Source organism: Spea bombifrons, chromosome 1 (assembly GCF_027358695.1).
Source record: "Spea bombifrons isolate aSpeBom1 chromosome 1, aSpeBom1.2.pri, whole genome shotgun sequence".
In the NCBI taxonomy this organism is placed as follows: Eukaryota; Metazoa; Chordata; class Amphibia; order Anura; family Pelobatidae; genus Spea; species Spea bombifrons.
In genome coordinates, this window is record NC_071087.1 from 55,911,115 (window position 1) to 55,923,615 (window position 12,501).

Genomic DNA, 12,501 nt, shown 5'->3' on the forward strand with positions numbered 1-12,501 from the left:
TACACTATGGAGGTCTGTGTGTAGCCAACATCCTTTGTAGCTTTTGGGGTGCAGCAGATTTTTAGCCCTGTCAAGGGGGTGGGGCAAAGGTGGGATAAGTCGGAGCATGGGTGGGGTTAATATGCCCTACCCATTCCAATGGGGTGCGGCATCATCAGAATGGTGTTATTGATCAGAATTGTTGGTGCTGTAGTAGCCTCGCCCATAGAGTACACACACACGCTTCTCTATTGTATTTATTATTCCTGCCTGGGCAGCCATTGTGTGGGAATCCAGCACTGACCAGTGGTGATCTCCTGGAGAGGGATGTCTCGTCACATGACGTCTAGAAGCACACTCTGGTTCTGCCAAATCGATAGATTGTGTGAATTCGCAAGATTGTGCGAAATCGCAAGATTCTGCCAAATCGCAAGATTCTGTCAGTGTGGTCATGCGGACCTGAGGAGCATGATATAGTTTTTTTCTAGGTGCAGGTTGCCCAGAACCATCCCTGCTCAGTAGGATAAAGTATTTAATTATTCAAAATGCCCCTGTATTTTTTCATTCAATGGCTGAACTGTAAGACAAAAAATTCCCTCCTTCTATCTTCCCCCACCCACTCGTCCTTTGCGCCTTGCACTATAGTTATAGTAAGTCAGAAAAAGGACAGTGGTCATCAGACATCCCTTAACTACGACCACTAGGCGCCCAAAATGTATTCGCATTTGGTTTATGTAAACTGATTTGGATTTTGGTGTGTTTTATGCGGTAGATGAGGTATATTTTGTTTTACCAAGAGAGTTCATTTTTTGTCTCTTGGTGAGCATAAAGTTTTCTGTCATGTTGTCATAGTAATCGCACTACAGCTACCAACAACAATTATTAGAACTAATCTTTCTCATGTGGGTCACTATAATAAATGTAACACAGTGATGGAAAAAATACTTTTTGCTTATGCAAGTAAAAGTTGTATGTTATAAAAAAATAATGTTCTAAATGATATATTTTTGTCTGAATACTTATCTTCCAACTTAACGTTTAACTATGTAACATGGATTTTAGGATTTTATAACATTGTTTTTATAGAGCTTTAGACAGCTCATAGGCGTAAAAGGGGAGATGTGTAAATTATGCTATTTCCAAGACTAAGAATCGTCCCCTTTTTTGTCTCTTCGTCTGCGTGTTATGTGCTAAGCTGTCTGATACATGAGAATAGCATGATACATAGCATGATACATTTTGTTATACTTTTTTGACTTCCTATACAGAATACAGATCAGAAAACTGCTAAAACAACAGAACGCTGGAGCTTGAATGTAATTATTTTAATAGTGCGAATGCTTTTTGAAACAATGTCATTCAGTTGTGCAGACACAAATGTGTCCCTATTACAACAGAGACACTCCCCATAAGAGCTTTAGAGAGATATTGTCAATCAGACACAGATAACTATTTTTTTTTTGTTACATCAAGATTTCTTTTGCCGTGAATAATAGCGGAAAAGGTTATAAACATAATGGTTATTTGTTGAGAAGAAAAAAAAAACATCAGATAGAAATAAAATGACTATAGTGTTGGCTGCACTTAAATAGAATAGCAAACTATGTGTTATCTAATGAGATTATTTTGTATCAGTGAGAGAACCAAGAATGAGTTCATTACTATAAAAATACAAAACGGTAAAATATCTAAGAAAAACGTACCGTGTGGAAGCATGCAAAAGTATTACATTTCTTCATGACTTTATGGATAGCAAGGACATTCGTTCTTATCGTTAGTTAGTACTTATCCAATCTACAACAATCTAAGCCAATGAGGTCATTAATATGAGAGAATATGGTTTTTGCTGCGTAAGGTGTCAAGGTGAATTCTGTACATTTTTAAACTGCCATACAATACAAATATAAGGAATTTCAATGAATGTAAGGGTAGCAGGGAGCTTCAATAACATAGTTTGCTTAGGGCCTGTCCTGCCCTGCTTTAACATATCGGCCTCATGTGGACCACGTATGCCATTGCGCACTATTTTTGGGGTGATTTTAGGGCTAAACCCCCAAAACACATCTGCTCTTTGAAGGCTGTTGTACATCACCAAGATTGATTTATGAATTGCTAGCTACAGACATTTTAAAGGATATGTCGCCCCTTAACATAAGACTATGGACATCATTGACCGATATCAATACGTGGTGGGTATTAATGGCGACAGAAGACACAGAGCCGTTCTTTCTTGCTATAGAAAATGTATATAACTGATTTGGTCTAGAAGCTGCCATTTATCAGGCCAACAGGTAAAAAGATGAAGAGTCACATCAATTTTGGGATCTCAGAGGAGACCTCACGGGTCCTGAATGCTTTATTGATAACACATCTTTTTCTATGTTGGCACATTAAAAAGTATTACCTTTGAGCAAACACTCTATCACATACTTAAACAAAATATGTGTTCAGTCACTAAGAAAAGCTGAGGTTCTTAACTTTAGAAGAACATGGACAACCTTTCATGCATAGCCTTTCATTATTGAAGCAATATATTTTATGGAAGCCGTAACATTTACATTTTAACAGATTCCAATTGCCTAGTTCCAACAGCAGTGATTTCTTAGCATTGTATTATTAATGGATGATAATATGTTCATTAGCACCAGAATATCATTTTCTTTTCGGACTTTTTAAAGGTTCAGTACAGTCGCATAGCAAAGGTCTATGATTCTCAGAATTAATCATGTAAGTATACTACTGCCATCTACTGTTCAGACACTTGGATTCCTGTTGAATATATTCTAGAATTCCAGTGCACATCAGATCTTTACTATTAACAGTGTTATCTGTTGATCATACCGTAATTACCGTATTTGCTCGATTATAAGACGACCCTGATTATAAGACGACCCCCCAAAATCTAAATATTAATTTAGGAAAAAAACAAAAAGCCTGAATATAAGATGACCCTATAGGAAAAAAGTTTTACTAGTAAATATTAATTCATGTAAACAATTTTTTCATATTTAATAAAAGCTATGATTGAGAAAAATATATATATTTTTATTTCCTTTTATTTGCCAACCTGCCCTCCCAGTTATGCATATCTGCCCCCAAGGTTGCCACTCTGCCCCCAGAAATGCATTAATACCCCTTTATTTGCCACTCTGCCCCATGATATGCCTTTTAACCCCCTATATGCCAGAGTGGCATATAGGGGGGATATATATATATATATATAGCACTGGTAAGCAGCCTGGCCCCAGCAGACATTTTTTTGAGGTCTAATTAGAAGACGACCTCGATTATAAGACGAGGGGTATTTTTCAGAGCATTTGCTCTGAAAAAAACCTCGTCTTATAATCGAGCAAATACGGTATATATTAGGAGTGAAACTAGAAAACCGGAAAATGATAGATTAGCAGCCAAGGACTCAGTTATCCCTATATAACGTGTACTACAATGTGTGAGTTGAGGTTCAAGAAATCTCACTGGTGCATTATGCAGGGCTAGCTCAGCCTTTACTGAAAAAATAAGTTTCCTGGGGTCAGCCCTTCACAATGTATAGCAAAGTCAATGAGTTGATATTGCAAATCTCCTGGAAACTAATCTGTAAAATGCCTCTTTGTTAATGAAATCATTATGGAGTAGAAAAGATGGCTAGCGCAAGGAAGTTGGCCTAGTGGCCAAATGCCCCTCAGGCTGGTCCAAAAAGGGAAAGTCTGACTAAAAGTGAGGCTGCTCATAATTCCATCTGTACTTTCGCTCTTTTTAATTTGCTCTAGAGCTACTTGCATGGCAAGAAATGCATTTGGCAGAAATAGTGCGATAGTTTGCATGCATGGTGACTCACAGCAAACTCTGGCTTCTGTGACAGCCCCAGAAGATCTAATGAGACCCCTCTGTGGAATGCAGAAAGCTCATGCATTGATTTAAAGCGGCCAAAACTGCTTCAAAATGGAGGGCAGACCAGCTCTTAAGTTGCAGAATTACCTCAAGGCCAGTTTCTAATGTTTTCTTTCTTACAGATGATACATGTTAAAGTGCTGTATTAGGGATAAAACTGCCCCTTTTAGAATATTTGGACAAACCTACAAAATGGTGTATAAATATCCCATTATAAAGAATACCAATAAATGTATTATGTACATTACTCTTTTGTGTCCTATGCGTCCAATGCATAAACTTGTATATCATTTGTATGATATTTTTACAGGCAGGAGCGAAAATGAAATCAGAGGCATAAGACCAGACTGGCCATCTGGCACACCGGGCAAATGCCTGCTGCGCCACTGGCTGACAGCCCCCATACTCACCCGATCTGCCGCTCCAGCGAGAATAAAAACATAATGTGCTTGGAAGTACCAGGGCTAACCTGTCACCACCTGTCTGGCGCTGAGGGTATCCAAGGCACTCTAGACACAGATAATTGAAAAGGGCCTCTAACTGGTTTTGTGCACCATGAAAATAGCACTCACAGCCTAAATGCTACAGATGCTACGGTTGCAGGGCAGCAGAAGTTCTCACAGGGTTGCTCTGGCTAAATTATTTTTGTTTTACCCAGAATATTGTTCAATATTGGAACTTTTCAGGTTTGACCTAAAGTCTCCAGATGAAAACCCTGATTCCCCAGGTCTAAGGGTCAGTTTTGTCTTTCACTGGCCACACCCACCCATAAAAGGCTGTTTGAGGCTAGCCCTGCCCCTTCCCAAAACCAGTCCCAGAAGAGGAGGAGCTCCAGGTAGCCTGTCCGGCTATGTATATTAAACATTGAGATATTGCAAACCTCATGTCTTACAGAGGTGGTTTTATGTGATCTGTTAAAAAAAGTAACTTTAGAGACAACAATTTCCTGATAAACTGCTCTTTTCATCACAGTTATTACCACCCAGATAAAAATACTTTTGAAAAACATTTTTAAATTTTATATTAGTTTATAATCAGTTTACAACTATATAAAATACAGACTTAGAAAAAAAATAAATAATTGTTTTTGAAAAAAAGCCTTTATTTAAAATAAATTGAAAACTTGTACATTTATCTTATCTTTTAATTTATATTCATGTTAATCCATAAAACAAATTCACTTTAACACACTGACACATTTTTTCCTAGTGCTCATTAAATACAAATATTATTATAATGCATAAAACTCATATGAACCTCAAACACAAAAAAAACAACAATAAACAGAGCCTGGAAAAAATTCTGTATGTAATACATATTAAAAATGGATCACTAATTTTTACAGTATTTTTTATTAACATATTTTAATCTACATGCTTTGGGATCTATGTTAATGGTTAAACACCATTCTCTACTAATAATTATAGAGATATTGCTACGTTTAAAATGTATTATATTTTATATAATTTAATTGTGCGAGAACATAGTTTGTAATAGGGGATCCTTTCACAAAATGCTAAGTTGGCAGGTCACCTCAACCACGTTGGATAAAATGAAGAAACCTATTCACAAAAGTCAACTCAACATTTTAACTATTTTATTTGACAACTAGCTGATGAGTTGGGCTCGTTGAGAGTACTTCGTCTACTGGAGAAGGAAAGGTGGATAATCCAACTGCTATAATACCAACAAAGACACTCCATACTGTCACTTTTCCACTTAATTCACATAATTGAGGGAGACACAGAGTATATTTTTACCTGATATGCTAGAGGACTTTGGCTGTAGCCTAATTTGACTCATAACCAAATATGAGCATGAAAAAAATGAATGAAGATACATCTATGGATTAATGTTGCAAACATGAAATGCCCTTGCCAATACCCAATGTTAATGTAGCTGCGTATGGTACGCATAATATTAATCTGTCTTCTTTTAAGCAGTAATCTGGTTTTAAAATGGCATAACATAAATGCTTTTTCCACAGAGCATCTGTGTAAAGTAATAGTTAATCATTTTATTAACATATCACACATGTTGAAGATTTGGCAGTAGTCTGACCAGTACCTGCAGCAGCCGCTGTGAATGATAAAACAGAAGGTGCCCATTACCATTTGGAAACATCTTAGAGCATTGCAGAACATCAACAACATGCTTTCATTAATGACGCAACCAATAAAACAACATCAGAACTGTCACTGTGTATGGTATAACTCCATTGATTTTACAGCTCCTTGAGTTCCCTGAGCTGTAAAATCAATGGATTTGTCAGGTTTGCCCAACCAGCCCATGACTGCCATTGATGCTAAAGTAGGACAGTGGCGCAGCTACAAGGGACAGCTGGACAGTGCCTGAAAATCAGTACCCTTATGGGTTCAGCCAGTAATGGCTGACTGTATATCATGGGAGCTGGAGTCGACAACAAAAAAAAGTGTGTAATGTAGGCCCACAACAACCCCATTCTATGACTACAATTGCCATGAAGTTCGGCTAGCAATACAGCTGGCTGAATATTATTGTAGATGCAGTTTGTACTGTAGGCTTAGTGTAGCCCCTGCCCCCAAGCCCAATCTACAGTTAACTAACCCTATCTGCAGTCTTGGACTCTGTGCCTGTAAAGGAGCAGCTGGAAGAGTGAAAAGGAGGAGATCACCGAGAGGAAGAGAGCAGACCAAACCACTCTGACAGCAGGGGATGAACAGAATTAAATTACAGCTTTTTTGCTGCACTCCCCTGACTACCGGTGCATTTTTTCTGCTCTCTGTGTCTAGTTAACCTACTGTTAACAGCCTACTGTTTCTCCCTCCCCTGTTGCCTCTCCAGTGGGCCTTTTTGAATTTCCAGGGAAGGTACCCCTCTTTCCCCCCTCCGGGGACACCCATGTACCATATATGTGGCCTCTAGCGGATAGTGATGTATGTAGTTGTAAGCGTAAATGTGGTTCTGGCACTCCGTCCCATTGTGCATATACATGGACTTGTATTATTATCGATGCAATCGTCAGACAAATTAATAAGGTGACATCATTATAACGGTTTTATATCTAAATGCAGCATCAGAAGCCTCATTGCTTGAACTGCAGGATTGCAAACCATTCCACCAAAAAACTATTTGGTTCGGGTTGATAATTCAGCTCCTTTAATGTGCAATCTGACAGGGATGACAGAGGAATTGTTTTTCTGTCTTTTTTTCCCTTGTGGAAATATACTAGATGCCTGGCTTACAACAATTAATCTTGGACAAATGTATCTTGCCATTTTGTAGGGAAAACAGATCTTTCAGTGCTACGTGACAGACAGTGTTGATGTTACCTGGTATGTTACCGATAAGGTCGTGTAGCACACAGGGTTATTCTACCACTGAGTTCTCAAACCATTGTACCTAAAAATAAGTCATCATTTTGCAAACTATGGGGAAAGTTTTTAAACTCAGTGCTTGCATCAAGTGTCAATCTTTGCGACCTTGGAAGAGTTTCATACATCGCTGTATGTGTTAAAGAATGATTTGTCACGTCAGTCTGGGTAATTTGGAACAGCTAATTAAACATAAAATGATTGCATAACTAAAGTGACTTTGGCAAAAGAGGATTTAGAAAGATTATGGATTAAGGTTAATTTACTTAAATAACTTTTGTCGTGTTTAGGAATAAAGAGATAATATCGATAAGCGTATGGGTAAATTATATAAAGGTAAAGATATTACTTTGGGTTTAGCGGACAAGAAAATCTTTATTGAATCTTTTATTGAGGGGCTCTTAAAGGGGAATAGTCGCCAACACAGCTTTTAGTTTTTACTAAATTAATTTATTACATTTAAATTTGGCAATCAATGTGGTCGATGTGGAGATATTTAGTTACTAATACTGAAAATGGGGCAAAAGGTGGCAGAAGACGCATATCAGCTGTAAACACCTTGTGTTCTTTTAGTATACTGAACTGCCAATTTGCCATTCTGGGCAAAGTGACAACTCTACTTTAAGACTAAAATAGTGGACAGCATTTTGAAGACCCCTGTAGCCCAGGCAGATCCCATGTTCTCCCAGTGTTTGTTATAATTTTGAATGTAGAGTCTGTATAATACATTGTGTTGAAGAATAATATGTATAACCTTAAAAAAGAGCTGTCACTTTCCCAAATATTACATCGACCAGGTTAGTGAACTAAATTACACATGCAATGGTGTTTAATTTAAGCTGATATGATTCTTCTTGTTTGTCTCTTGAAAGGAGTGACTGGCCCATAACCAATTTACGAAAAGTGCTTTGAATTTATATGACTTCCGTGGGTTTTTCATGTTGTTATCATGTTGAAAAATATAGTTGTGCTGCTTCAAAATATCTACGTCCTAACCTTTTTTTGCAGCAATCTCCTCTTCCTTTTTCTTCTTCTCATCTTCAATTGCTTTCATTTTGGCCTCATACTCATCTGCTAGAGCTTTCCACTCCTTTTTGTTGTTCATCAGACCATCCAACATAGGCTGAATTTCTTCATGAAAGCGTGAAAATTCCTAAAAAGCACACACACAAAAAAGTTAAAATAAAAAATTGGGCCTTATCATAACTTTCATCATTATATTACTAGTAGTAATGGCTTATAGTAGTTTAGGAGGACACAACAAGAAGTTTTGTGACTAAATTAAAGGGTTCAGTTTAGTGAGGTCGACCCTCTGTTTCCTTATGAAACAATAGATGGAGTGATTTACTTATCTATGAATGACACATGCCAGGGGTGCTTAGACATGTGGGTATAGTAGAGTTTAGAACCTCTCCTTAATAACTAGACTTGTGCATTCGTATTCGGGCGAACATGAAAACAAACACGAAGGGTGTTCAGTACCGAGTAACCCCGTATTAACCCCTACAAAACCTACAAAAAACGGCAAAAAAAAACAAGAAACAAAACAAACACGAAGAATGTACGCGAATATTCGCCCGAACCGAACACAGGAACGGGTGAACACTGGAATCCGAAAAAATGTTTCCACACAAAGAGTTGGCCAGCGCCCAAGTCTATTAATGACTACTAATTATTTTTTCTATATAACAAATATCCTAAATTAAAAGCAATGTGCACGCAGCTCAGGTATAGGGGGTAAGTGATTATCATATCCAACATCTCTCTTTCCACTGGAGTGTTTTCATCACCCTTCCATGCTCTAATCTCTTTCATTTTAAAAAAGCCTTTAGATCCCAAATCCCCTCTTCCTTTTCCCCTAGCCTCCAATCTATTGGAACATTTTATCTAGAACGGCCTCACCCATTTTATTTCTTTTCAGACCCTTCAGTCTTGTCTGCGACATGGCTCTCTCCTGGTCCAAACCCTCCCATTCTTACTGTAACAATATTGTCTACTTCTCTGGCACTTCTCTGTCTATAACTTCTCTCTTGAAAAGCCAATCTATTGTTTTGGATTCCAGTACCACCACTACACTGAGTCACTAATTTACCTTTCCTCTCACATGACTTCTTAACCTCACTGAAACCACATCCTAAAGCCCATCTCATCTATCCACAATGCCTGTTATCCCTATCACTGTTGAGAATTCTACCCAACAGTCTAAGTTTGCTACCTTGGCGTTACATTTGACTTCATTCTCCTTCGCATCTCATATCCAGTCACCCACCAAATCTTGTCACTTTCACCTGCAAAATATTCCTCAAAAAGAGACTACTAAAATACTGATGCATTCCCTGGTGATAGCCCCTCTAGATTATTGTAACTCCCTGCTAACTGGCCTCTCTTTTTCCCTCCTTTCACTTCTCTGGTATACCCTAAATTACCTCTCCCACATTAACTTTTTTTATGCCAACTTGAATCCTTATTAAACCATCCATCCTCACTACTGTTGAGATCTGCACATCAGTGACTTCTCCACACCATCCTCAAATAATCCTTACCCAAGCAGTCCTTCTCTTTCCATCCCATTCTGTCTTAACCTCCTAATAGACTGTAAATTTTATATTTAAAACTGTAATATTATTGTTAATTTCATTATTCCACTTTTTTTAATAGGGCTGTGTAACCTGCCGGCGTTTAAAAAAAAAAACCATAATATAATGTGATGCATTAGTCTGGTTAGACTTGTTGTTTTTGTTTTTATACATTTTATATTATAAATAAATTCATTGCTAGAAATAAACAAGGAATAAATTCAATATTTCTTTCTTACCTTGTATACAAATGTGCATACAAAATCAATAAAACCGCACTGGAGTTTCGGCAGTTCTGCTGACTTATTTCTGTCCATCATTGGCTGTGAAAGAGATTGATGGGATTTGTACTTATATTTTAAAGCTTTTTTATGAGATTTATGTGTACACAGTTTGGCATAGTATATACTAGACGCTAAAAGTGAGAGTGATGGCCTGTGGCACAAACAAGCCAGGTGTCTGGGTTGACTTGTACTTGGCTTTAGGGACATCCAGTGACCCAAAACTATAATAAGAGTTTCAGCCAGTTCAGTTCCAGCTCATGCTCTTCCGTTCTTCATGAGCCAGAGCTAGTATGGGTTATACTGAGTTCCTAACATACCTACCTAAGGTATTTTAGTTACAATTATTATAATGATCAAAACTCAGCTGAATGTGGCTTGGGTGGCTATTAGCAACAAAGATTGACGTAAATCTTTGGTTTATTCGGTGTATTATAAATCATGGGAGCTGATGTTTACTTACAATTGGCTGTTGCTGGAGTACTGTCCTCTCCAAGTCTCCCTGCTCCCAAAACTCGGCTGCTACTAGTAGAGCAACCTAGGAAATATAGATGAGAAATGGTTGGAGTCCAAGCATACAGACAATCAGGCAATTTAATACATAGGAAGGTTGGCGTATGAACATTGTAAGTTTACATATATATAGTGAGACATGCATTCCTTGCAGTTATATAAATCACTACTCCATAAACTTAAACTAGCACTAGTCATTGTGTACTCTTGCTTTATGGGTTGTCTTTATTCAAGCACCACTAAGATGACTGTATTATAAACTAAGAGCTTATACCTCTTTATTAAATTAGTTTTAGTAAACATTTTATGTGAAAAAGATACATTCTAATTTAAGGTAAAGCATCCAAAAAGACATCTACTGTATCAAACATTACTTCATTTACTAGTTTCCATCATTCTCTTTGTGATTCCTTTGTTTTGTTATTTTTGTTTTGTATTGTTGTGTTTGCATGTTTTATGTTTTTTATTTGGATTTTTTTAATTCTATTACTAAGCTGCTGCTTAGTTATTCCTCAGAAAAGCATGAGGTCAAAAGTTGCATATAACAGCACTAAAAATGGGATTCATTTTTATATGATAGACAGCTAATAAATGATTACTAAGGACAAATATTAGAAAGGTATGTACTCCTAAATAAGTTATTCATTACATTCTCCTTTGCCTTTGTTCTACATATGTGACTCTCGGAATACTACAAAGCTTTATTCTGAATAAGCAATACATTTCAAATCAGCAAATACAACCGTTTTTTTCTTCATCAGGGGTGGCAACTGACCTTGCTCTGGACTTCCCAAGGTTTAGTGATAGCAGATAAGTCGCAAGCAGTCATCATCATGGCCCTGTCGAATAAATATAATTACTAATCAATATTACCCACCCAAATATTAATAACATTATTTCTTTACTTCTCAGGTCCAACCACCATACATTAACTGTCTCTCTAAATCTTAGAATGTTAAGTGTCTTGCGTTTAATTGCTTGCTAGGTTAATGAATGATCTGTTGTTACATGTGGTGTAAAGTTTAAGAACCTATTTTGGGTGCTTTAAGTATTCCATACACATGTTCCCTGAGCAAAGTCTAGTTAATGCTTCTGCAAAGATGTCCCTGCTTCTTCCTGCAACGTTGGTTGTAGACCTATTAACCCATATATAAATATCACACTGTTGGGATTCACAGAGAGGGGGGTAGATAAAGTGGAATTGTCTTCCAGCAGAAGTGGAAGTTTAAACAGTGAAGGAACTGAAAGAGACACTCTAGTTATGATATGCACCATGATGAATATGGCAGCTAAGTGTGACTGTTAAATTATAGTTTTTTCCATGAAGGGTTTCCACTCCCTCCAACTTCTTGTCTTGCAGAAGATGTGTTTGGCTGACCCCGCACATGATTTCAATGGGTTTTTTTGCCAGCGAAAACGGGTGTGAAACTCTAGTGAACTGAGGACTGTTCCAGGTCAAACAATTTGTGATCAATTTTGTAGAGGCCTGTTGGGGCAATTGCTCCCTTGCCTCCTGGGTCGGCCCGTCCCTGCTAGATAGGCTAAAATGTGTTGTATCTGCTAACAAATTCTATTTTTAATTAATTCTATATAAATAAAACACAATTACAGCTTCAGCTGGCTTTGAGAAGTAAATAGAATTTCTACCCTAATAGTAAAGAGTCGAGCACATAGCTACATGTCCACACTCACTGGTGATAGTATAGGTCTTTACCCACATCCATAAATCATAAACATTATACAGTTATCATTGTCGGTGTGTCTGTGTGTATTTTGATATGCTAAGGCCACCTTGCTTCAGGCTGCCATGTTATGAATAGTTTTATTTTTAATGATTTCGCCATCTTCTCAATGAAGACAGGCAGGTTGTAATGCAGACTGATTGAAATAACTGTAGTCTGTAGCACTTTT

At 37.4% G+C, this 12,501-nt stretch overlaps 1 protein-coding gene across 1 annotated transcript in view; it reads right to left on the reverse strand.

Moving 5' to 3' along the window:
• Positions 1-5,746: 5,746 nt before the first annotated feature.
• LOC128473505 (rod cGMP-specific 3',5'-cyclic phosphodiesterase subunit beta-like) overlaps positions 5,747-12,501 on the reverse strand; it is a 29,376-nt gene continuing 22,621 nt past the window's right edge. The window contains exons 18-22 of the mRNA XM_053455745.1: positions 11,366-11,429; positions 10,541-10,615; positions 10,036-10,119; positions 8,217-8,373; positions 5,747-5,946 (exon numbers count right to left, since the gene is read on the reverse strand). Coding sequence (XP_053311720.1) covers positions 5,888-5,946; positions 8,217-8,373; positions 10,036-10,119; positions 10,541-10,615; positions 11,366-11,429 — 439 coding nt within the window. The 3' untranslated portion in view covers positions 5,747-5,887. The remainder of the gene's footprint in view (positions 5,947-8,216; positions 8,374-10,035; positions 10,120-10,540; positions 10,616-11,365; positions 11,430-12,501) is intronic.